This window comes from Gigantopelta aegis, chromosome 3 (genome assembly GCF_016097555.1).
Source record: "Gigantopelta aegis isolate Gae_Host chromosome 3, Gae_host_genome, whole genome shotgun sequence".
Lineage (NCBI taxonomy): Eukaryota > Metazoa > Mollusca > Gastropoda > Neomphalida > Peltospiridae > Gigantopelta > Gigantopelta aegis.
In genome coordinates this window covers 64,047,512-64,075,375 of record NC_054701.1, presented here as the reverse complement: position 1 = coordinate 64,075,375, position 27,864 = coordinate 64,047,512, and the positions used below count along the sequence as shown (strand labels likewise).

The 27,864-nt window shown below is 35.4% G+C and overlaps 3 protein-coding genes across 4 annotated transcripts in view; 2 read left to right on the top strand and 1 right to left on the bottom strand.

The window, feature by feature from the left end:
- LOC121368777 overlaps nucleotides 1–9,595 on the top strand; it is a 72,049-nt gene extending 62,454 nt beyond the window's left edge. Inside the window, exons 44-47 of the mRNA XM_041493524.1 lie at nucleotides 601–747; nucleotides 2,397–2,501; nucleotides 4,097–4,291; nucleotides 7,588–9,595. Of these exons, the coding sequence (XP_041349458.1) occupies nucleotides 601–747; nucleotides 2,397–2,501; nucleotides 4,097–4,291; nucleotides 7,588–7,704 (564 nt within the window). The 3' untranslated portion in view covers nucleotides 7,705–9,595. The remainder of the gene's footprint in view (nucleotides 1–600; nucleotides 748–2,396; nucleotides 2,502–4,096; nucleotides 4,292–7,587) is intronic.
- Nucleotides 9,596–16,721: 7,126 nt separating this feature from the next.
- Nucleotides 16,722–18,734, bottom strand: LOC121391690 (protein ATP6V1FNB-like). The gene has a single exon (XM_041523232.1). It carries the CDS (start codon nucleotides 18,592–18,594, stop codon nucleotides 18,040–18,042), a length of 555 nt encoding a protein of 184 aa, XP_041379166.1. The 5' UTR covers nucleotides 18,595–18,734; the 3' UTR covers nucleotides 16,722–18,039.
- A 51-nt stretch (nucleotides 18,735–18,785) lies between these two features.
- Nucleotides 18,786–27,864, top strand: part of LOC121368418 (F-box/LRR-repeat protein 5-like) — a 72,164-nt gene continuing 63,085 nt past the window's right edge. For both annotated transcript variants that reach the window (XM_041493143.1, XM_041493142.1), the window contains exon 1: nucleotides 18,786–18,877. In XM_041493143.1, the coding sequence (XP_041349077.1) occupies nucleotides 18,791–18,877 (87 nt within the window). In that variant the 5' untranslated portion in view covers nucleotides 18,786–18,790. The remainder of the gene's footprint in view (nucleotides 18,878–27,864) is intronic.

Sequence of the window (27,864 nt, the reverse complement as noted above, 5' to 3'; positions counted from 1 at the left end):
ACAAATGTGGTTATGTGATCTTTGGACAAAATGTAGGCAACATGTACCGATACTTCTAGGGGGAAAAAAGCCCCCAAAGTCATTGAAATAATTTTTTTTAAACAAAGGCGACTTAGAACTTCGCCATGGATGAAAAGTAAGGTGAAGTTTAGTAAGGGCGATTATTTCACCCACGTCGACCCCTTGCGTGAACCCTAATAGGTTGAGTGTCCACTGAATATTTTAATATACCAGAGTTAAATTCATTTATTACCTCAGCAGGCACTCATAATGCACTTATAATGCATAATGCTCACTGAGAAATAATTTTCACTTGGGGAACTAAATTTGATAATAACTGGTAACTTGTTTATTATCCTCTATTTATTATTGAGAACAGACCAAATTAAATATATACAGTCATGTATATTGGGAATTTTTAGTACAGAAATTAGGACTTTTCAGTGCCACTTTCTTTTGGGAAGGGTCCTAAGTTCGGACTCACAGAATGCCTGGATAAATCCCAGTATTCATACTTAATATATTTATCTATATCTTTATGTGAGTTGAAAAAAAATAAGGATATCAGTATCCTGTGTACACATGTGTTTTGTTTTTCAGAGTCGCCCTAGTTTGACACGGCAGAAGACTCTTGCCAGCTTCGAGGTGACGGAGGAGGAAAAACATGCGACCACACAGCGACTCATCAACCAGCAGATGCACCTACACTCCAAACTGATAGAGGACCAGGCCAGACAGGAACAACTCGTAAGATCTTAACACTTGAGTCACAGTTAAAGTTTAAAGTTTAGTTTGTTTAACGACACCACTAGAGCACCTACACTCCAAACTGATAGAGGACCAGGCCAGACAGGAACAACTCGTAAGATCTTAACACTTGAGTCACAGTTAAAGTTTAAAGTTTAGTTTGTTTAACGACACCACTAGAGCACCTACACTCCAAACTGATAGAGGACCAGGCCAGACAGGAACAACTCGTAAGATCTTAACACTTGAGTCACAGTTTAAGTTTAAAGTTTAGTTTGTTTAACGACACCACTAGAGCACATACACTCCAAACTGATAGAGGACCAGGCCAGACAGGAACAACTCGTAAGATCTTAACACTTGAGTCACAGTTAAAGTTTAAAGTTTAGTTTGTTTAACGACACCACTAGAGCACCTACACTCCAAACTGATAGAGGACCAGGCCAGACAGGAACAACTCGTAAGATCTTAACACTTGAGTCACAGTTTAAGTTTAAAGTTTAGTTTGTTTAACGACACCACTAGAGCACATACACTCCAAACTGATAGAGGACCAGGCCAGACAGGAACAACTCGTAAGATCTTAACACTTGAGTCACAGTTAAAGTTTAAAGTTTAGTTTGTTTAACGACACCACTAGAGCACATACATTCCAAACTGATAGAGGACCAGGCCAGACAGGAACAACTCGTAAGATCTTAACACTTGAGTCACAGTTAAAGTTTAAAGTTTAGTTTGTTTAACGACACCACTAGAGCACATACACTCCAAACTGATAGAGGACCAGGCCAGACAGGAACAACTAGTAAGATCTTAACACTTGAGTCACAGTTAAAGTTTAAAGTTTAGTTTGTTTAACGACACCACTAGAGCACATACACTCCAAACTGATAGAGGACCAGGCCAGACAGTAACAACTGATAAGATCTTAACACTTGAGTCACAGTTAAAGTTTTAACGTTTATAGTGTTTAACAACATCACTAGAGCACCTACACTTCAAACTGATAGAGGACCAGGCCAGACAGGAACAACTCGTAAGATCTTAACACTTGAGTGACAGTTTAAGTTTAAAGTTTAATTTGTTTGACGACACCACTAGAGCACATACACTCCAAACTGATAGAGGACCAGGCACTTGAGTGACAGTTAAAGTTTAAAGTTTATTTTGTATAACGACACCACTAGAGCACATTGATTTATTAATCATCGGCTATTGAATGTCAGACATTTGGTAATTTTAACATATAGTCTTAGAGAGGAAACCTACTACATTTTCCCATTAGTAGCAAGGCATCTTTTATATACACCATCCCATAGACAGGATAGCACATACCATTGTCTTCGATATACCAGACGTACATAATATGCTGCAGTTTAATATTACATGAAGCAAAGTCTTACATAATTAGATGTTTTTGATACTGTAAGTTTTTACTTAGCCTAGATTTTTAAACAGGTGGTTTTTATTTGTTCCATTGATCAAGTAGCAGAATTAGTTTGGTGCAAGACCTTCTTGACTGCTCCTCTAGAATGAACGTGTATTGCATTCACAATAAACAAAATCAGCTGAAACTGTTAGAGCAGAGTTACTGAAGTCTAAAATAACAAAGAACCAAATTATTGTATGTACTCGTCATTTATTTACAGTTGAAACAGCGTATTGAAGCAAGGAAGGGAAAGCGACAGAGTGAAGTTTCCGAACTTCTGAACCTCGGAGAAAGACAGAAGACTGTTCTTGTAAAGACAAAAATGGTAGGAGAGATTTAAATAGTGTATAATCATATTTGTTCTAAGTGCAGTGTTCGAGATAAAAAAAATTGGCCAGTATCCCAGTTGGATACTAACATTTCAAAATGTGGTATCCCACCTGAGAATTTAGTATTATATGGCATCCCGGTGGGATACTGGGTTCTTGAAGTCTGGTATCCAAAATTAAATTCTGGTATCCCCGGGATATCGGGATACCATTAATCTCAAACACTGAAGTGTATTAATCCTAGTTCAGACTGTATGTAGCCTGTTCTTTCAATTAAACATTAATTAACATTGATGTGACATTAAACCATTTTATTAATGTTTTTAAAACTTACAGTAAGTTTCGGCTAGCTTGTGGATTTAAATCACAGAAGAAAGATTTAATTGTTACATTTCCAATAATGGCAGCAATAACACTAAGGGTGGCACCTTTTGCCTTCAGGCGTTTATATTTTTATTTAATTTGCAAGACTTCTATAATTTTTATAAAATCCACTAGCCATGGGATCAGTGATTTAAAAAATCTACTAGCCATGATTAAAAATTCATTAGCCCTACTTTACTTTAAATTAATACAATTTTACTAGATAATTGTACTAATATGATATGTCACCTTTAGAAAGAGGGAGATGGAGCTTAAAAAGACTTAACATTGGGGGTTTGGGTTGGGGCAGGATATTCATATTTACAAAATAGACTTAACTGCAACAGTTGACCTTTTTTTTTCACTAGCTCTCGGGCATGGCAATATTAGTTATTTACTAGCCCAACATTGAATATCACTAGCCATGGGAGTGGGGCAACCATAATCTAGAAGTTCTGTTACTTGGCTCTATTTTCCATAATGTTCATCTATTTCCACAATCATGAAGAAATGAACATTGCTAGTCATGATGAATTAACATTATGACGCTATAGTCAATTTTGGGACCTTACTTTAATGAGATTATCTTTCAAACCAGATTGGTTTATTGCATGCGAAATTAACATTATTCAAAGTCCTGACATTTACTTAATATGAAAGTTTGGGGAATAAATAATGAGACAGGTAAGATATTTTCTACTGGTCATGTATTTATACGCATTAACTATTAGTCACCAAGCAAAATAACTCTAGCCACTATTTATTAATTTTTGATTTCATACTGACTGCAGTTACCTAAATATTCATTTTTATATGTCTTACAGATTAATAAATGATTGAATTTGTTGACATTGTACTTTCTTTTTATTATTCAAATATTTTATCTTGAATACAAAATGTATTAACAATGAAATATAGTACAGATATCAACTATCTAAATTTTGTTGTTGTTTTTCACCTTTTATTTGGTGCAGAACGTTTTGTCTTGTTTTTATTGCATAATATTTTGTCAATAAATACAAAATTTAATGACCCTTAATGTGTTTTTTATTTGCTGCAGAACTTTTTGTCTTGTTATTATTGCATAAATATTTTATCAATAAATACAAAATTTAATGATCCTCAATGGGTTTTTTTATTTGCTGCAGAACTTTTTGTCTTGTTATTATTGCATAAATATTTTATCAATAAATACAAAATTTAATGACCCTCAATGTGTTTTGAACAGGATGAACGAGAAAGACAGAAGTCGATGCTGTCAGAGCGTGTGGCCCGAGTGAAGTACGAACGAACGATAATCCCCCGAGGTTCCTCGCAGTCAGACACGTTCTCGAACCAGGTGGAGGAGGATGAACACAAGGATGAGAAGATGGAGATGATGGCTCAGCGCATGCAGCAGAAGTTCTCACAGGAAGCTGATCAGGTTTGTGTTTAAATTCGCATGAATATTCATAACTACAGGAATTAGAGAATACTCAACGAGCTATGAGGCAATACTGTTTATCTTGCACAAGTGAACTGATGTTGTCTTTCCCAAGCCTTTAGTGAGGGAAGGACAACATCAGTTCATGAGTGCAAGATAAACGGTATTGCCGAGAAGCAAGTTGGGTATTCTGTTTATTACCCATTATCAATCTTTATCATTTTATGGAAGATTTTCGAACGATACTGTTATTGAAAACAAGTTTGCAAGTTGAGAACAAGAAACAATGTTGCTTCATAGCTGTGACATAGGTATTGCTGATGACGTAAATTAGTTGTTGACATGACTGTCACCATGCCTATAGCAAAGCACTGATTATGAATCAGAAATTATCTAGGGAAAGAAATGTGGGGTTTTTTCTTTCCCTAGGAAAAGTTAATATTTCTTTCTCCACTTCTGTCTGCCCATGTGAGAGTTGAAGAGAAATGTGATGTGCTCTCTGAGTAAAGCAACACAGTTTTAATTTACAGTGCATGTTTGTGGTTTATGTAAATTGTTAGTAACAGACACATAATGTAATGTATTGTGTCCTGTCTTGAGCACATTGAAATGCTAATTCATTTTCTGATAGCCCAGTGGTAATTAAGTGCTTGCTTGGTCTGTATGGGATCGATCCCCATCAGTGGGCTTCTTGGACCATTTCTCGTTCCAGCCAGTGCACTACGACTGGTATATTAAAGGTTGTGGTATGTGTTATCTTGTCTGTGAGATGGTGCATATAAAAGAGTCTGTGCTACTAGTGGAAAACTGTCGCAGGTTTTCTCCCTAAGACTATACGTCAAAATTACCAAATGTTCGACATCCAATAGCTGATGTTTAATAAATCAATGTGCTCTAGTGGTGTCGTTAAATAAAACAAACTTTTAACTTTAATTTTCTGACAGTTTGTTTTGTTTAATACCTCTTTACAGGGGCAAGATGTAGCCCAGTGGTAAAGCGCTCGCTTAATGTGCAGTCGGTTTGGGATCGATCCCCATCAGTGAGCCCATTGGGCTATTTCTCGCTCCAGCCAGTGCACTACGACTGGTACATCAAAGGCTGTGGTATGTGCTATCCTGTCTATGGAATGGTGCATACAAAAGATCCCTTGCTGCTAATCAAAAAAGAGTAGCCCATGAAGTGGCGACAGCGGGTTTCCTCCCTCAATATCTGTGTGGTCCTTAACCATATGTCCGACGCCATATAACCATAAATACAATGTGTAGAGTGCATTGTTAAATAAACCATTTTCTTCCTTCCTTCCTTCCATACCTCTTTACACTATAGAACTGTTGATTTTGATCATCCATTTTCACATGTTTATTTTTATATATGGGAAAGTGCATATAATGCCTGTTGCTTCTAATCAAGAGCAGACTGTGTGGCAGTGGGTTTCTTCTCCCATTCATCTCTGTTGCCACATGTTAAAAATAAGGTTGCACAGTGATTACACAGGGCTTGTAGAATTTTTATAAAATCCACTAGCCATGGGATCAGTGATTTAAACAATTTACTAGCCATGATTAAAAATTCACTAGCCCTACTTTTTACAATTAATACAATTTTACTAAATAATAGTAATAATCAAATATAACACCTAAAGACTCTTAGAGAGAGATAGAGCTTAAAAACACTAACATTGGTGGGTTGGGGTGGGGGCAGGATATTCATATTTACAAAATAGCACATTTGAGCAAAAACAATTCACTAGCTGTTGGGCATGGCAATAGTAGTTATTTACTAGCCCAACATTGATTATCACTAGCCATGGGAGTGGGGCTACCATGATCTAGAAGCCCTGGATTAGACCATGTGCTGGGGTGTCTTCCTTTCGTGATTCTTGTTCAGTTGGTGGGAGCAGGATCTAGCTCAGTCGATGGAGAACTCACCTGAGATATTTGAGTCATAGGATCAAATCCCTTTCGATGCACCCATTCTCTGATTGGTTTTTCCCATATTTCCCTCCCATCTCAACCAATGCCTCAAAGGTTATGGTATATGATATCCTACAGGGCTTCTAGATTATAATAGCCCCACTCCCATGGCTAATGATATTCAATGTTGGGATAATAAATAACTACTATTGCCATGCCCGATGGCTAGTGATTTTTTTTGGGTCAAATGTTGCAGTTAAGTCTATTTTGTAAATAGAGGTTATTACCAGAGTGTTTTTTGGTATCGTCAATATCATATATTAGGAATAAAAATTGTATTATGTGAGCCTCTGGCGAGCATAATACATTATTTTTATTCCTAATATAATTTATTGACAATACCGAAATACACGAGGGTAATAATCTCTTTATCATATAAGCTCAAGCTTAATACAACGTGTTTTTGTAAACTGTACACGCAACTTTAATTCCAGTCCGCCATTACTAGATATTCAAATGATGTAAGAATATGTGGCGTGATGTATTTTTGAATGGAAATGATGTCAAACTCGAATGACATCATTTTGGATGTCCTTACATCAAAAAAAAGTTATGCCTAACGTTTTTTGTTTTCTGAACGCTGGACAGCTTTCAGTGTCAAACTGCCATTGAAATGTTTTTATCTGATAACATTGCATACGTCAATCATGGAGTGTCACCCAAGTACGTTTGCTTAAATGTCAATAAACCTAGTGCCGAGACCTCGACTAATTTACATTAATTGGCAAAGTTATCAAATTCTTAAAGTATGTGATCTGAAAAATATCACATACTTTGATTGCACTGAAAATGTAAGATATATGATAAATATGAATATCCTGCCCTTACCACCACCACCACCACCACTCAGTGTTAGTGTTTTTCAGCTCTATCTCCCTCTTTTGGTGACATATCTGATTATTACTATTAGTTAGTAAAATTGTATTGACTTAAAGTAAAGTAGGGCTAGTGAATTTTTATTCATGGCTAATACATTTGTAAAATCACTGATCCCATGGCTAGTGGATTTTATAAAATTTCTAGAAGCCCTGTCCTGTCTGTGGGAAAGTTCTTAGAAAAGATGTTTTGCTGCTAATGGGAAAAAATGTATAGTGTTTCCTCTGATGACTATATTATGTCAGGATTACCAAATGTTTGACATCCAATAACCAATGATTAATAATAATATTAATAAATCAATATATGCTTTTAGTGATGTCGTTAAGCAAAACCTAACTTTGTTCTGTTATTGCTGCAGATTTGTGCACCAGGTTTTCAATAAAGGTAATGGCTCATTTCATTTAAAATAGTAAATGTATTGTTGTTGTTTTTATTTCTATACAGACCTCAACTGCCTCTGACAGTCTGATGGATGATAAAGCTCGGATTGAAATGCTCAAAGAACGAAAACGTCAAAGGAAAATGGACAAGGAAGCAAAAGCTACAAGTGGAGAAAATTAGCTTGAGCAGAACACACTTAGTCTATGGGAATTCGGTGTCAGATTTATCATGTACTTTTAATGTGTGTGGTGTAGGTCACGGAAACAGAAATAAAGACTGCTTACCAAGTCGCTGGATCGACATTTGTTTCCATGTTTAAACTACAGATTCAAACAGAATATTTGTTTACTATATTTTGTAGAACTGTTTTTCTTATCTGCAGTATTATTACTAAGCATAATGAATTTCATTAGAGGTCAAACAATGTGTAATCACATACTCACTGTTTTTGCTGAAAATCTTTTTTGTCTTTTTATTTTATTCCAATTATCTCCCTTGAAATGGACTTTATTGGACATTGTTTTCCACTTGTAACAATCTTTGGATTTTTTGTTTTTGTTTTTTTTGTTCTGATTCAGCTTTGAAGTACTGAAATACCTTTGGACCTTTGGTGAATATTTATATACCAAACTAGCATTTAGGTGTTTGTTCACATTTAGAAGCAAAATTAGCAGAATGACAAAAATTAATTAACATAATATGATATATGCATTTACGATATCTAGCTTGACAATCAGCAGGCCGATATTAAAGAAAATTATTATTAGCTTTTTAAAACATCTCGGTTTGGTCAGTTGGTGTTACCAAAGCAATTATTGCAATAAAATAATGTTACCAACTGGAGTGTCAAACTTCACTGAAGTTGTATTAGCTTGATTAAACAGTGATATATGTTTAAAATCAAACATTGCATTTATATTGAAATTTACTATATATGTGCTACTTTGATAATATATTCCATATATTTTCTCTCTCATTTTTTTAACATTTTAATTTATTATTTGTAGGTGAATTTTGGTTTATTATACTTTTATTTTATATTTGATAACCATTTTGTTTTGATTTTGTTAATCATTTTGACAAACAAACTGTCTTGTGCCTTATAGTAATACTTATACATGTAATGGAAGTTTTTGGTGTGGGGTCCTTTTTGTTGTTTGAAGTTTTTGTTCCACTAATGTTTTTTATTTGCTTTACTTCATCTACAGTTTACAGGATATCTTAATGTGAACTAAAAAAATATTTTCAGATAACATAACCAAGAGACCAAACCATTTTTATTAGCATGGGAAAAATTTGAGGTGGAAGTGGGATACAAAATGTTTTCTCTGTTCATGTTTTTTTATAACAATTCTAAAAATAATAAAATTTAATTCTACACTTGATGCATCAACATTCTGCACATAGTTTTATTAAAATAATTTTCTACTAGATGTGATCATGATCAAGCCAATTTCATGCTAGAACTGTTTATTTTTATTTTACTCTGTAATTTAAAATAAAATGCAGAATTTTAAAAATAAAATGTATCTATTATGCAGAAGTAGTTCAATAGTGTGTATCAGAAATCAAGTATATCCATGGCAATCTGATTTGTTTGTCTCATTGCAAGTAAAGTACCGGTACCTGTGTTACTGTTAGTACTATTGGAGTATTGGTTTGATGTCACCAAGAGATTAATTACCTTTGTTTGACACCCTGTGTATTTTTCATGCTCAGGTGTTGTTAAAAACTCATTCATTCATTCCAAGAGGTGAATGTCAGAACAATGCTTTAATTTTGTTTAAATGTGTTGCCCCGTTGTCCAGATTTTCTCAAAATATGTACCTAGTTTGTTTCTTGTTGACAATCAGAATGCTAGAAATTTCCATTATAAAACATTATTCTATTTGTTCATTCAAAACCTTGCTGGTCAGTACAGTTTCCAACCATGTAAGGGCCCTGGGTAATTATTTATTTCTGAACAGCCCATTGGGCTATTTTCTGTTCCAGCCAGTGCACCATGACATGTGGCATGTTTTATCCTTTCTGTGGGATGGTGCATATAAAAGATCCCTTACTACTAATGCAAAAATGTAGCAGGTTTCCTCTCTAAGACTATGTCAGAATTACCAAATGTTTGACATCCAGTAGCCGATTATTAATAAATCAATGTGCTCTAGTGGTGTCGTTAAACAAAACAAACTTTAACTTTATTTGTGAACAATATTTATATCGGGGAACCGTTCAAAAGCTCTAGTTTGTAGCAGGATGGGAGTTGGGGTGGGGTATTTTCATCTTGCAGAGTTTGAAAACAGGACAGACGGTTTTCTCTTTCCTAAATTTGACTAGTCAGGTTTTGAAAGAACAATCAGGATAGCATTCTTTTATATCACTTGATTGAGTTGAGAAAATTTAAATCTTGTCATACCCCCTGTGTATTTTATTACTTTAAAGCTTAAAGTTTAAGAATACTTATATCAGGGCCATAGCTACTGGGGGGCAAGGGTGGTGGTCGATTGCCCCCCAAAAAACATCCTGGTAAAAATAATATAAACTTTTTAAAAATTATCTTTATGACCGTTTGATGAGTTTTAGGCATGCGCAGAATTCATCTGACCCCCCCCCCCCACACACACACACACACACACACTACACATACAAAATCCTAGCTACAGGCCTGTGTATGGTACATCAACTACTTGCAATTCTCATAATTCGGTATGTTTGCTTATGTGACTTTCTAAAGGTATTCAGAAATGCATTAATCATATTCCTACACTAAAGTCATTGCACTTTATATTTATAAACTGTGATATCATATTGTGATTTTGTTTAACTACAGCGTAGCTGTGATATCATTTTGGTAGTCTACCTGCCCTCATTCAAATTCAAGACACCAAAACGTATTCTTGTCCCTGTACTATGACTATTCATCTGCTTTCATGATGAAATGTGGCTGTTAACTTCGTTGTGATATTTACAATTTTTACTTTTTAATTAATAAAAAATGCTAAACTGCAGTGTTTTGTTTGTATTTCATACATTTTAAGGAAAATAAGAATTTAAATTAAAATTTAAAGTCTTTATTTTGTGGAAAGGGTATGCTATAATGTTAATTATAGCTTGTTAGAACTGTGTTTGAAGATAGCATTAAAAAGAAAACTGAGGGGGGATTCGGGGCTTCAAACCCCCTTGCTGTAAGCAAATTTTCTTTTTTTAAATTTATTTTCTTGAGGCGCATGACCCGAGCTCCCCTAGAAAGTTTGTTTGCCACACTCTAGGAACCCTCTCCACATATGCCTGAAGTGCCGGAACTCAGAAACTCACCTGAGATGTGATGGGTTGTAGGGTATTTCACCCTTGATAGATTGACAAGTACAACAAAGGCTATGAAATGTACTGTCCTGCCTTTGGAAAAAGTGCATATATATATATATGTATATATATATATATATATATATTCCTCTCTAAAAAAAATTCTTCTGTTTTTTCTTTTCAGGTATAGAAGTCATAACTGGATATTTATATTAGCCCAAGTACTCTGCCGTTAAAGAGCTAGACGGACATTTGGACGGTACGATTGTTCTCTGTGATCATAACTGTATAAAACTTTGTCTAGCTCTCAAACGGCAGAGTACTCTGGCTATATTTATATATTATATTTATATATGAAAATTTGTGTAATCGCACTCTCTAAGAAAGAATATAAATAAAATGTGATGTAAAGGAATAGAAACATTTTAGCCCGAGTTGTGCACCTAAAGTGTTGTTGCTATAGTGATTTTGAAAAAAAGAATAAGAAAAAAAAAAAAAAAGGAACGAGTCCACCTGTATTGGCCAGGCTACCAACCAACGCCTATTCACGGGTGCGATCCCACTACTGCTTGACACGGGGACTTCTGCCTGCTGCGTTTCCGCCCTGGGCCGATCCGTCCCTCCTTGGACAACCTGGTACCGTCCGCCTCCGCGGATGAAACCATATTGATGCCGAGCTTAGTGCGGACACCCGATCGACATAGAGCGTCGGAGAGCAGAACCCCCGACCTCAAGACATTCAACATTCCAAGCCTCCAAGTAGCTGGATTACAGGAGCACGCCACAACTCCCAGCGATAACTAAAACATATTTTTATATATTTATGTGTATTACGTTCAGAATGTTGGGGGTTTTTTACATTTAAAAACAAATTGTTTTCTATATAATAATTGGTCATTTTATTGATAACTAAAAGTGATAATCCTCGCTAAATCGAAAAAATACATTAAAAATTAACAATATGTTATATCGGGTTCCGGGCTATTTTTACTTCGGAGAGTTCCGTTAATATTGACGGAAAGACACGAACAACTGACATGATCGTGAATAACTACGTTCCATTTCCCAAATCTACCTGCAAAAATATGGGGTCACATATGTTTTAAGATATTTGACAAATGTTGTTACAAGCAACCCTCATTTTAGCTGAAAATCGCTGTTATTACATTTTTATCCAACAATTTGGTACATGATTGTGGTGATAAAGGGAGGCACAATCTCTAGTGGTAGCACAAGACATTTTTATTATTAATTAAATATAGAATATGACAACAACAACAAAAAAACATTTTTGTCCTCAAGTGGAGGGTACAGCATGTCATTGTGGCGCCATCAGTTTTTCTTCTTCTTCTTCTTCTTCTTCTTCTTCTTTTTCTAATTCTTCATTCTTTCTTTCTTTTTTTCTTTCTTTTTCAATAAAATTTGTTTGTTTTATTTAACGACACAATTACAAATTTTATTGAAAGTCATAGAGAGGAAACCCACTACATTTTTCCATTAGTAGCAAGGGATCTTTTATATGCACCATTCCACAGACAGGATAAAACATACCACGGCCTTTGCTATACCAGTCGTGGTGCACTGGCTGGAACTAGTTCTTTTTCAAGTGTTAACAAAAAGTTATAATTTCTTCTTTGTGTATCGTCATTTATTTGACCTGATATACGTCGCAGGCCGTTTATATTGGATCAAATAATCAAATAATAAAAGATCAAGGAACACGCCTGGATAATCGGTTAAGATAATAAGTATTCGCGAACGCATTAAACATACGTGTCTGAGTCATAAATCTATACTGATCGGGAAAAAAAAAAACCCGGGAGCACACGTACAATAGGCTAAAGATCGAGTGACTGCAATTAAAATCTTCGTCCACAGTTAAAGTCGGTTTTCTTTAACGACTCCAATAGAGCACATTGATTTATTAATCATCGGTTATTGAATGTCAAACATTTGGTCTTGGAGAGTAAACGCTCTACATTTTTCCATTAGTAGCAAGGATTTTCTATATGCATCATCACACAGACATGATTGCACATACCTAAAGCCTATATGTTTATGTTGCAAGACTTTGTATAAAGCTATCCAGGAGGATGGCAAATAAAACGCTTGCGAACACTCGGCCAGGTCGTACCTGGGAAACTAGTACTATATATATAATATAATATAATATATGATGTGATGTGATGTGATGTGATGTGATATTATAAGATATATTATATGATGCCTAAAGCGAAGACTGGCAGCTTCATATGCTTCAACATTTGAGCAACCAATACGCATGTCGAATCTTTAATTTTGTAATAACCTAACCTCCGCCATTTTCGGCTGGCCATCAGATTTTCTTTTCTTTCTTTCTTTTTTTCTTTCTTTTTTTCATTCTTTCTTTCTTCTTCTTCTTCTTCTTCAATAAATGACTATACTGTTGTACTATTTTATGTGTGTCTACTGTTTTATGTCAGCAACAAATAATATTGAATACATTTAGCGGAAAATAAAAGGTAGAGTCTACCTTTAATGCTGGTGGTCGCTGTATGATTGATCATGAGCTTGTATAATATTATGTTATGATATACTATGGTCACAGCTGGAGTGTTTGTTGACAACCCCCAGGCGAGTTGAAACACGTTTGTTATTATTACTGGATTCCATTCTATGGTTCATTTACTTATAATAGAAACATTATTGCCTTTAAGTCAAGAGTCGTGTGGCCAAAATCTTTTCTTCGCCGATCTAAAGTAAGGGTAGTTGGAGCTGGTCATGTCTGGAACTAGGGCCGGGGCAGTCCCGAAAAAAATACGAAAAGTATCCATTTCATTTTAAAAGAAAGACAGTGATTTGTTACACATTTTTATTCTGGCGTTGGACATATGGTTACGGACCACACAGATAGCAGAGACGAAACCCGCCCCCGCTTCTTCATAGGCTATCTTTCGGAATAACAACAAGAGGAAAATATTTTACCCCATCCATCCACACCGACACCCACCCCTAGAATCTGGGATCAACGTCTATTGTATATGGAACATGTATAATACAGAGCTAATACTTGATTTATTTTTATTTTATTTTATTTTATTTTTTTAATTCATGTAACACATTTTTAAGGAAACAATTTGGATATTCATTAAATTAATTTGTAAACTACATATGTGTTAAAGAAGGACCAATAATGTTTGAAAGCCTTAATAACCAACAGGTTTGATTATGGTTGCATATTATAAGCCTTCCTTTTGTTTTCATTATTTCATATTTACCAAGTGTGCAACTGAGTTTTTTCTGCTAGCGCATTTTCCTGTTCCCTTGGTGATGTAGTTAATATTTCATGGCCATGTTTGCAAAGAACTCTCGCTTTAGAATGTGTGTTGAATAATTAATAATCTGGCCCTGGTGCATACAGATAACAGCATGCCTCGCCGTCTCGGCATGTAATGTGGAACTGAAGAAATTAAATGAGCAAATCCCGTTTACAAATTATTTGTTCATTTATTATGAACAATTCTTAAATTGCTTCACATTTAGAGGGTACATCGTCAGTCCCCGTGGTACATTGATCACGGTATCCAGTTCATGACTACAGTGATGGAACCAGAGGAGGGTGTGTGGGGATATCAGAGGCGGATCTACGGGGGGCAGGGGCCCGCCGTCCCCCCCCCCCCCCCCCAAAGAACCAAACCATGGCCTTTGTCGAACCAGTTATGGATCACTGGTTGGTGCAAGTGGTTTACACCTACCCGTTGAGCCTTGCGGAGCACTCACTCAGGGTTTGGAGTCAGTATCTGGATCAAAAATCCCATACCTCGACTGGGATCCAAACCCAGTACCTACCAGCCTGTAGACCGATGGTCTAACTACGACGACCGAGGCCGGTAAATGCGTAACGATGCGTTTGCAACCCTATATAGCTGTTTAGTAGTTATGCTAATATGAATAAATGTTGTTATCCAGATTCGGACATTTTCTTTTAATTCGGGCAAAAACAAGCCTACTCGCATACAAAAATGGGAGCCCGTACGGTGTGTTTGTGTGTGTGTGTGTGTGTGCGCGCGCGTGTGTTTGATTATTATTATTGTATAATATTCTCTGATGATTTCCCAGATATTGATTCTATACTCCGTCTGAGGGCCGATACTGTTTTGATACAGTAAAGTGCTAATCGATATTTATTTCTATAATCGATCAACAAAATACAAAAGATTGCGTGACTGGCGTCACTTCACCTGTCGGCAAGCGTCTTTCAACAAAACAAGCAAATTGCATATTAAATGAGCAGCACGTATGGCAACCCGCAGGGGGCCGATCGCTGCCATTAATAACGTTTTATAAGAAACATAATACACCTGATTTATGTTTATATTATAGTTCAATAGTATATTGTTCACTTGATGGTCGTGTAGCCTAATGCGTGCGAAACGTGGGCCCACACGTAGCTCAGTGGTAGAGCACTCGCTTAAAGACACTCTCCCTAGTTATCTGGCAGAGTAAAGTAGTTTTGCCTATTATACAGTTTCTGTATGTATTAAATTGCACAATACTTACAACTTAAGTTATTATTTAACATTTTAACAATTCCAATGCCTTTCTGTTCCCTTTAAAATTTATCATATAGCTTCAAATGCCTTTTATGTGAAACAGAAAAGGTGCGTAGGCTATATAGCCTATACCACAGAAACTAGGGTCGGTGAATTTAAGATGTGATGAGGCCAGGGAATCAATCCCCTAGGATGCATATTGGTAGCCCTAGTACATTTGTCAGTTAGCTCTCAAACGACAGAGTAGCTCATTCATTCATTTATTTATTCACATGCTTCCATACCACGAAGGTTTCAAGCATGTCTGTCCCGGGGTCGAGTTCTGGATAGCCAGAGTCTACTCCGGGACAGAAAATTTAACGGGATAATTTTGAATTTTACTCAAAAATTAAAAATATATATAGGGGGACAAATTTAACTATATTTAAAAAATAATAATTTGAAGGTGTAGTCCAAAAATTTATTTAAAAACTATTATTATATCCAAAATTTTCCTAGACTAATAAATTTTTCACCATTTTAAATGAGCGTTCTAAATTAAAATAATACAACAAACTCTAAGCCCTATCTGGAACGAAGTTGGAGGTTGTTGATTGAAGGTTGTCACAGGAGGTTGATATTAAAATATAATACTAACAGTAATTTACCTTTATGGGGAGGTACCGGGTCCATTTGTAGCTTCAGCGTGGCCGAGGGGGGTCAGGGAGAGCGAGGGACGGGGGAAGACCCCAGACAATCCTATCTCTCCCTAAATCCAAAACGCCTACGCCTAAGCGTCTAACCCCTAATTTCTGGTGGCATCCCTCTCCCCCCCCCCCCCCCCCCCCCATCCGTCCAACCGTCGCGCCAGCCGGAACCCAGCACCACTCCCCTAACAAATAATATACTAAACCAGCGATGGAAGACACTGTAATTAACCCAGCCCTGGCTACAGAAAAATAACTTTAGCAGATTAAATACTTAAGACAAAATTAAAATTTAGCAAATCTTGGTAGAGGAAATGCACCCGGTCGACGCGAAGACCCATTGCGCCTCTCAGTTAACCCAAAGAACAAGGCAGAGTTGCTAGCATATTGGGTGAACACAGGTTGCTTAAAGTAGTATATGCACTCACTGAAATGTTTAGCTGTACAATGTAGTTAAAAAGAACAGGTATTTCAGTTAATGAGTTCTGTATGTCGTTCGTTCCAGAAAAACTGTTTTTTAATGTTCATCGTGCATGCAAAGCATAATTTGACTTTGTTTACCGTTTCAATGGTATGCGCGTCACGTAGACATTTAAAATAATAATAATAATAATAATAATAATAATAATAATAAATACATATTGCAACTGATTAAATAAAAACAACACATTCAGATGCCAACAACAATTTTAAATTTAATCGATTTATACGATGCTAGAATAATCACAAGTCATCAATATACAATTTATACATATGTAATAAAACTTCAGCAGTATAAAATATTTTAAAATTTTATAATTATTAATAGAAATATTTGTTTATATTGTTTCTTCAATCTTCAGTTGGACGGAATATTTGATAAAGGGCAAAGGCAGTGTATTAAAACCTTTTTCCAAAACAAAACATACAACAAATTTTACAAGTCATTATTTCATACATAATATATACATTCAAAATTTTTGTCTGCACCCACAATTCTGTCTATTAATAAATCGCATTATTCAAGATTTTGTTGGGGGAAAAACAACATTCATTCCTCTTCTTTTTTTTTTTTTTGCCTTTGAATTTTATTTTTCATTCTGAAAACTCTTCATATTCAGAAGTAATAACATTTTTAAAAAAAAGTTTTACTACACGTAAATCGTTTATATATATATATATATATATATATATATATATATATTTTTTAAAACAATATAATATACATTTAAACATTAATATTTTTCCAGTGGTTAAATCTATTTGTTTTAAATGTATAAAAGGTCGCGTAAAATAGATGCAGGTGGAGTGTTTGTTTTTTTTACTTTCAACATTCACAGCGATTCATACCATTCTAACAAAGCTACAATATTGTACACATAAAACAGTCTTCAATATACAACTAAACGTTATTGTAATCAACATTTTCTAATTTTAAAATTATATAAATGTACATCTTTAAAATATAACAAGGGTCACCAAATAGGTGTAGGTTTGAGATTTACTGTCAGCACAACACAAATCACGATTTGGATCATACACAATTATTTCATGAATTCAAGCTGGATTTTTATAATAAATGTAGTGAAAACATCCAATCACGTTTATAATGCATACTGCAAAGACCATGGCATAATTTAATTTGAATTTTGTAAAAATATCAGTATACACGTTGTTAGGTTTGCAGAGCGCATAGCAAATAGAAAACGCCATCTTTTTTCTTTTTCTTGGTCAAATAAGGATTTTATAATAGGTTCAGTTATTGTGAATCCGTGTATGTTCATTTAAGATGGCGTGTAGATTTTCTATATTGTAAACAAATATAAAAGATAATCATGTTTCTGGTTGAATTCCGTAAAACATTCAGTTACGTTAACGGTGTAGGCCTAAACTGAATTCCAGTGCACATCTTTAGACATTGTAAATTGATATCATGCACGGTCACAGGAGAGAAACAATGTGTGGGCACCCTTCGGTATAAAATGAGCAATACTGATACAAGAATAACAATATAAAATCCATCAAGCCCACACCTCGTCCCTATCTACTCCCTTGGGGATTCCATTTCTAGAGAAGAAAGTGTCCGCAACCGTTCTCGTACGTCCGTAGACTGGCTTTTTAATTTTGTCTTCAAGAGCTTCATCCAATTTCCATCCATATTCCCATGAACTCACAACCGGGTAGATAAACTTTTGCTCCGGAATGGTATTATATCTTTCCTTTAGGTAATGAACTCTACCTTTTCCTTCCTTGGTGAAGCCGTCGTAAAGATATTTCTTGGTTTCCGGCGTAGGAGGGCGCATTTCCACAATGTTTCCCATAGTTTTCGATCTGTTGAGAGTTGGATTAAATTCTTGTCTATTTTTGGTCTGCTGATTGGCAAGCGGTGGTAACCTCTGCTTCACGTCGAGTTTTAAAGATTCGATTTTTCGCTTGAAAACCTCGAACTGCTTCGGGGCTTGGACTGTCCCTCTTTTTTTTCGTTCAGTGTACCATAACAAACGCGTGCGTCTTTCCTTTTCCACCGATTCTCTCACGAAGTTCTGATATTGGTAAGTAAAGTCCTTGAACGCCATATCGCCCAAGACTAGTCTGAAGATTCAGTGTTAATTTCTATTTCAAATAATGCTAGTTTTTTGTTAAGAACTTGTTGAACCAACTTCTCCTTCTCCCTTTTGCATCAGTTTACACACTGACAACCAGCGTGTCCCGGGTTCCTAGCAACAACGTGATCTCGCGCAGGAGCGAGATTGTACGATATCAGAAATTAAAATGGCGCCGCTCTGGCCAGAGGAAGTGGATGTTTTTTCAGTTCCTCACTTAAGAATGAAAGAACTGGTGCAGCGATATCTAGATATGGTATAAATATAGACAACCTGTTTTTATATTATTTTATATGAGACTGATATAGCTCTGTGTCGAACTGTTAAACTGATTTTATGTGACATCTGTATTTGCACACCATTATGATTATGTGACCATAAAAGCATAAATTGCATAATGATAATCAACCAAACCCTGGCAAACTGCATCAACTTCAAGCGAACCACTGGGCTACGTCCTACTGATGGCCTTGTGTACGAATTTAACTTTATTTAGATGGATTTTAATTTTATTTAGATGGATTTTAATTTTATATGGAATTTAATTTTATTTAGATGAAATTAGCAGGTGATAGCATAGCCCGAGTACTCTGACTGTAAGAGAGCTAGACGGACATAAATACGCTCTTATTACAGTCAGAGACCAAGCTATGTATTTTTTTTGGCAATTCCCGACAACCAAAAAGTTGGCAAAGATTTCCACTCTAATTAGAGACCGCACCGGAAGACTGGTAGAAGTAGGGCGATCTCGCCACCGGTCGAGATCGCCGTAAATTCCATATACTGCTGGACGAAATCTCTGTATTATATATATCTAACTAAAGAGGAATTTTATTATTTAAAATGTTTATATTACTATCATTTACTGCATGAAATGATACGAACAATGTTCAAATCAAATGTGATGCGTCCTTTTTTTCTGTCTTTGCCTGTTAAAGTGTTAGCTAATGTTTGTATTCTGCCGATCGAAGCTGGGACGATTAACACTAATAATAGTGAACTCTAATCAACATATAGACATAAACTGTTATAATGAATTATAATCATCTGTATTACAGTATTAACTATTAAAATACAGAAACAATTTCCCTATAATGAAACCTCAATCGCGAAATGCTAATAAGCAATATATCTTTATATCTGTCCTTGTATCTTATCTCGTTAGTTTTCTGTTACTGGTAATTTAATGTGATCAGTTCTATAAAACCGTAGATGTAAAGAACATATCGAAAAAAGAAAACATACACAAGCTTTTAGTTTGACATTTTATTAATTTGTAACATTAACATGTTCTCAAATATATAAGTGTACTATAAAATGGAACACACAAACATGTCGGCGACCACGCCCAACTTTTTGAGAAACCAATATCAAACCCAAAACATGCACTGAATAATAATAAGCTTAAAGTACCGTCAGTCGGGCCAACTTTGTTGTAAACAGTATGGAAGACAGAAAACAGACAGATGGAGTTTCAGTTTGAATTTTATTAATTTGTTACATTAATATGTTCTCAAACAATAAGTAATGAAATGGTACACAAAACGTCAGCGATCTTGCCCAACCTTGCTGATATGGAGTAAACTGAACAAAAGCAATGACAGAAAAAACAAAAGCTTGGGAATAAAGAACAGTATCAAACCCAAAACATTAATTAAATATTATTATAATAACCCATTTTGACATTCCCGTCTACTTATATGTATATAGAGTATGGCGATTTCACCCATCAGTATATGGAATTTACGGCTATCTCGCCCGTGGCGAGATCGACCGGTGGCGAAATCGCCGGACTCCGACTGGTAGCGCCACTCACATCCTTTACACCATTGCCGAATGCAAGGTTTGAAAAGCACATGTAAGTTAACGTCTATAAAACATTTATTGTTTAATATTGGAAGAATACCAGTACTTGTAATAGGTATAAAATACATTGATAAAACTTTATAACAAATATAGAACTTGTGTCACTTGCCACTTTACGTTTTATTCAGTAGCAAAGTGAAAAAGTAGCGATATCGCATTTAATTATTGAAAAATAGTGTTGTCATTATTGCAAGTATTTATTTTTGTGAGGTAATTAAATTTAATTTATTACTCTTGCAGTACATGATAAAATTTTGATGTTTTGATTTATTGTATAACTGTGATCGCCCGTTAACAACATCTTTCTGTTTTGTCTGTTTACTACAATCCAAGATGGTGGATATTTGTTTACATTTTCAATGATTTGTTATTATGAATACATTTATTGTGGCCCTGACACATCTGTTGTTAGGGAATCACATAAAATAATCCCTATAACCATATCTTTATAATTAACGGATGTAGGTCAAAATGTCACTGGAAAAAATGTCAAGTCAAAATATCAACTATTAATGTAATGTATTAAAGTGGAAGGAAGGAAATGTTTTATTTAACGACACACTCAACACATTTTATTTATGGTTATATGGCATCAGACATATGGTTAAGAACCTCACAGATATTGTGAGAGGAAACCCGCTGTCGCCACTTCATGGGCTACTCTTTTTTGATTAGCATCGAGGGATCTTTTATATGCACCATCCCACCGACAGGATAGTACACACCACAGCCTTTGTTACACCAGTTGTGGAGCACTGACTGTAATCAATTAAAGTGGTACCCAGGTAAAAATGTCAACTTTGACATTATACTTAATGTGTAAAAAAAACTTTTTAAAATCCTAACCATGTATTCTACGACTTTTCGTTTCACCAATTAAACCACTGTTTGCACACCTTTGACAATGACAGCACTAAATGTGTATATAATTGTCTCAATAACACAGCATGAGTGATGTAAAATTAATGCCACTAACTTATTTAAAAAAAATCAAAAACCATACAAACAACAATGAAGCATTCTCTCTAATTATTCCAAATTTTGTAATTATTAAGAAACTCGATTTCCCAAAACTTAACACATACATCTGTTATCTCTCTTGCTCTGTCCTTCTTTTCCTCTCTCCCCCTCTTTCACTGTCTCACTTCTCTCAATCTCTCATATAACACACACACACAAGTTGACATTTTGACAGAGATACAACATTAATGCAGGGATTTACTGGACGCACAAAACTTGCGTATAGGACGCACTAAAACTTAACTGGACCCGCAAAAATAGAGATACTGCATCCCGTGGGACGCACAAAATATCTTGAAATTTTCAGTAACCCTGTCCACTATCAAAGACCGATCATTCTGTGTAACACACTATTTCTTTTCTACCTATAAACTGCGTATTCAAATGGGGATTCCCCATATCGAAAACAAAAAGTTTTAATCTCTGGGAACACTGCATCTTTATCCTTTGCTGCGCTTAATCGGGTAAAGTTGGTAATTTCCAGAAAGAGATCGCGGATTTGCGATCATTCGGAACTTCTCGTCAACAGGCCGAACACAATCGGAAATTCCCGGGCGAATAAAACAAATTGGTTAAATGTTCTGATTTGCATTAACAAACAAGTAGCACGATTCATACACAACACATGGTGTTGTGAGTGTCATTTAGCTTGCAGGAAATGGTTCAAATAATTATACAGATCAAAGTGAAATGTTTATTTTGAAAGAATAAACGATGAATACCGACATTGATTTCCCGAAAGAGATCATTATTTTCTAGAGGGGGGGGGGGGGGGGGGGGGGTATGAATTTAAAAAAACCTGTCATGCGGACATACCCATGAATAAACAGGTTGACTTGCGGAAGTTTTTTGGTGGCAACTTTAGAAAGAAGTCATCTGATGATTACTGTAATGAGGGTAGGTCTACGGATCATATAAGCACCGAACCCTATTCCAGTGCATGTTCATCGCCTGTTAAAAAGAAATGCCGAAGTTTCAATACAGAGTGGTTACGAAAATACTTGTGGTTACGAAGTCCGAAGTTGTGAAATTTGTGATCGCGCAAACGCGGTAAATCCTTTTACCACCGAGGAAGGTTGTACTAATTTTCAGAATTCTACGCTGATCCGACACCAGGAGTCTAAAGTACACACTGAATCAATTAAAATTCTTCAATTACGTTCTGACCTTGACACTGCTAGACAAAAAGTAAAAGATAAAATTGGAGATGAACAATCCAGTTAAGTTGAGAACTATATAAAGCAGCTGAGAACTGTTTATTTTATGGCCAAAAGAGACATAGCTGCAGATGTTTTTACAGATTTAATGGACCTACAAATTCAAAATGGTGTTGAAATTGAAAGCTATTACAAATGTCCACAGGTTATTATGGAATTTGAAAAATGCATTGAGGATGTTATTGAAAAAGACCTGATAGAAAAATTAAACGCCAGTGACTACATTGGAATAATGCTAGACGAAACCTGTGACATAGCTGTTGAGAAAAAATTAGCAGTATATGTCCGTTATCTCGACAAGGGTGAAGTGTGTGTGGCTTTTCTTGGTAATGAAAAAATAACCAATGGCACTGCAGCAGGCATAGAAGAGGCATTGATGCACTTTCTCAAACGTAAAAACATTTGTGATGACAAGTTAGGTAAAGTGTTTGGTCTAGGAACTGACGGTGCATCGGTCATGACTGGCAGGTTAAATGGTTTGAGTGCTAAGCTAAGGAAAAGGAACAAGCATCTTGTGTAAGTGCATTGTGTTGCACATAGGTTAAACCTAGCAGTAACACAAGCTGGTAAAGAGGTTGATTATTGTGAAAACTATCACAGTACGATTCATAGTTTATACAAATATTACTCCGATTCTTCTATTAGGTATGACAAACTTAGAGAGCTACAAACCATTCTACATGGCAAATCAAAACAAATAATGGAGCCATCGTCTGTCCGATGGCTGTCTGTTGAAGCAGCAGTAAAAATTATAATGTCCAGTTATTGCCCCATAATACTATCCCTAGAAGGTGACAAAAACCCCCAAAGCTATTGGGTTACATAAATGTATAGCCAGAAGCCTTTTCCTGTTACTTACAGCATTACTGATCGATATTCTAACAGTTACTGGTGTGCCAAGTCTGACTTTTCAGAAAGATTATGTAAATTTGTCTCATATTAGACGTAGTGTTTGTTGTACAAAAGAGACCCTGAGTGCTATGAAACATGGTTCAGCGAAAGTGGATGAAGTCTTGACCATTCTAGGTGTAACGGTAGCTGGGCAAAAATCGAAGTACAAAGATGTAGATATCACTGACAGTGAATCCCTCAGACAGAGATTCTGCAAAATCAGGAACATGTACATTGACAAAATTATCAACAATTTGGACGATAGATTTCCAACCGACATTCTAAACTTGCTTGAGTGTTTTGATGTTGTTTTCATCCCTTCCAGATACCCTGATGCGTCAAGGCTAGTGCATTATGGCACAGAGCAGCTGTCAACATTATGCAATTTCTATGCTGATCTTGTGAACAAGGACAGGGTTACTGCACATTTCCTGCTGTTCAAACATTTAGCAAAATCTTACAGGTCTCTCACTTTTGAAAACTTCTTAAAGCTTTTAATCAGCGATTTCCACGATCAGTATCCAGACTTCATACTTCTTGCCAAAGTAGCATTGATCTTACCTGTGTCTTCTGTGCCTTGCGAGAGAGGCTTTTCAGTCCAGAATTCAATAAAGGACAAAGTTAGAATTTAGAAACAGACTAAGCCCCGAAAGACTCAACAGGTTGATGTTTATTAAACTGGTGGGTCCCAGTATAGAACAGTTTAACTTTGTCAAAGCAGCGAAAGCATTTAGTGCTATGAAAGACCGAGTTAATTGATTCACAGAAAAAACATTATGCTATGAAGTTGAAAGACACAAGTTTACTGATTTACAATAAAAGGTAGGAAAAAAACAACAACACAGCTTGTTAAATTTGTCCGATAGTTCCCAAATGTTAGGAGAATGTTCATTGGCTGAACTTAGAGCTGATTTCAGTATGCATATAGGTCACGCTTGATTGTCAGTTGAGCTGAGATTCAGTGCTCTACAATGCGAGTAAAATATGGCGACTAAAAACATTCCCTGGCCTCTAAAATATAAAATCACATTCGCCAGTTGGCGGCTGTCCAATAATGTTACTTTAATCTGTAAACAAAACTGGACATCGGAAAACACAGTGGACCAGTAGCAATGTATCTTCCATAAAACATGTTTTCTATCGGTAGTTTGTTGGAAAAATAAAAGTTTAAGACAAGTTAATCGGACTATGAATAACGGTGATGTTAAGGGAGGTAATACTTCGTTATGATGTTATCTCCCTTAACTTGAATTTCAAGTGTTTGGAAATAATTCGGCCCCAGTTCAGTTTTGGACCAAGTCGGTCCTGTCCCATTTAGAGCCAGGTTTTATTTATGTATTAAAATGAGATTGTTGATTCACTGTGTGTCTTTACTTGTCTGTTTCAAACTCAAACGTTAATTATTTTAAATGTCGATTTATATATGCGTTATGCTGGGCTCCAATCGTGTCGTGCTTATCGTGATAACGGGTACCCCCACAATAACAACGCGTCCAGTCATGAATGTTGTTTTAATCACGTCGGAAGTCGTGTTCACCAGTGGAGGATGAAAACATGTTATATTTTCATGACGCGACTTTAGATGGCTTTAAATTAAAGACACAACTATTTACAAAACAGTATTTACAGGTTTGCAAGGCAGTATTTGACGAAAATAAATATTATTTAAACCAAAAGTAAGGTAGCCGATTGGTAACTACTAGTAACATGTTGAAGCCTGGTAATTATTATCACAATGCTTTTATTTAACTTTTAATGAGTACTGCAATTTAAATGCATATCTTAGCAGTGCCATTAAAATAGTAATTAGCTTAATTTCATTTAAATTATTGGGTACGGATTATTTGACAATGATAGTTAATAGTCCTTCACTGTTTTAGTTTAACCGGACACAAACAGTAAGTTGTAATTAGTATTTAACAACTAGGAATTACACCTTCACAAGTTCATTCGAATGTGGTCCTAATAACAATTACGGCATTAGTAATGTGCCGTAAAATGGCAGATGAATCGATTTAATTACAAGAATATATTAGCTGGCTACTAAATATAAGTGGCTGGCAACTAAAATATTATACTATACTGGCCACGGAAGAGTAAATTTGAACTTGCTTTGTAGAGCACTGAGATTGCATGTGTTAAAAAACATTGTTGCGGACATTAAACAATACGATTAGGCCTACATGCAAGTAAATCTTGATGTAAATTTGTAAAAAAAAAACAAAAAAACAGTAGTTGTTTGCATCGATGAATACTTAATTGCTAATTGCTGTTTCTTTCCTTTGTCTTTGTTAATTTCATACTCACGCATATCGTGATTGCGAGAAAGGAACAAACACAATTAGTTTACAATAATCATGACATTTGTTAGATCAAATATTACATATAAATTTGTAGACTGAGGTGACATCTCAAAAGTTACCTGTATTTTAAAAAGACCGTAAATAAATGGAATAGTTTTAATAACGTGAAGTCAGCAATCATAGGCTAGGTATTTTACAAGCTGAACTCGACAACAAACATTTAAACAGGACGCTGATTTCAACAATAGCAACAACATTGCACAAATTAAGAAATTGTTGGGGTGGGGAATTGTTGGGTAACTTTAAAAAAAGAAAGAAAGCAAAAAAAGCAGTTCAGACCAATATAAAGATTACTATTTAAAGAAATAATGAGCTATATTTAAAAAATAGGAGGGGGGGGGTGCTGGCTCTCAAATGTTTATTTTGAAAAAGAAATAGAAGGAAAAAACAACACCCACCCCCATATTTCTGTACGTTTGTTGATTTAATGTCATAGGCCTTAGAAGTGGGGGTTGGGTGGTTGCAGGGGGTGCTGGCTTCCAACTCTGAAGATAGTGTATATCCCCCCTCCCACACTGAAGAATTAAAGTACTATATTAACTGCCCCTACTCCCATTGCTGTCTTTGATTTTGATCAGGGAATACGGTTTTGTTATTCAGATTTATTCCAGTTTGTAGTTACCTGAAAAAGATGCATTTTCATACTGATATATAAATACTCTATACAGTACTGCACCAAAAAAATTGTGGCTAATATTTTGGCTACAGTTATTTTTGATCCAGGGTGAGCCCTGCATTTGAAGATTTCTGATGTTTTTGACTTTTGCATGGAGAAAGTAAACAATTGACTGTCACATTCACAGAAATGTTCGTAAAAATAAGGTTAAAACGAGCAAAGAAAGCAAGATTGAACTTAACCCACTCATAAACACGGCACATTTCTTAATACCTTTTGTCTATGATTTTCAAAGATGTTATTTGAAAGAAAACTTAATTTTAAAAACTATTTTCGTCTGTTCTCAGCTGTACTGCTATCTTGTTATTGAAGTCACATGGTTGTCACGGCGTCTGCTGGCAAAACTCTTTAGAGATACTTGCCAAAAATATTTGGTCCTTACATGTTTTAACATAAATAATTTTCTGGATATCTGTTTATATATTTATTAAAACTCAGATTGCAGCTTATATTTTTTAACCAAACATTTTTACCATTATAACTATTCATTTGCTCAACTTATAACACGATTGCAAGACATCAGAATTATTATATTCATTTTCCTAAAATGTTGTCTGGTAACATTGGTTCTCGAGGACTCCCATTTTGTAATTTGTTTTAAAATATTTAAAATAATTTTTATGAATTATTATAAGTACATGTTTCGTTGAACAACATACATGTTTTGATAAAACACTAGAAAGTTTTGTGTTGGAAAGTTTTGACTCTAAGCTGTACCACTAAATGTTTCACTCACCGAAACAGGTTACGTAGTTAATATTTACTGCTGATGCATGCTTCAGTTTTTGACCCACGGGCAGTGACTTTTGCTACATAACGCCCAGTTTAGTGCTCATTTGAAGCGTAGAAATACTAATAAAAAGGTAGCTATTTGAATAACAACTGTTTATAAATATTGATAAAAGAACAAATGCTTATGCTCACCGAAACTGGTTCATCCATGATACATTTAAAAATCTACTTGTCTGCCAATATTCTTTCTTGTCCAAATTAGTTAAAAATTGTAAGGCAGGAGGTGGAGGCAGAAGGAAAAGTTAAAGCACTGGGCTTTTCTTTTTAAACAAATTTACGTCAGTGTCAGTGTCAGAAAGAAATTTGGTATGGTGCTATGGAATTGAATGCAACAAGTCAACAGAGGGTATGGGGTCTCGCCCAGAAAGAAAATAGGTTAAGTTCAGTGTTAGGGTTAAGAAAATCATACAGTAATGAT

Coding starts and splice junctions, on each gene's coding strand:
- LOC121391690 (XM_041523232.1), bottom strand. CDS start 18,594: ATGGCGTTCAAGGACTTTACTTACCAATATCAGAACTTCGTGAGAGAA.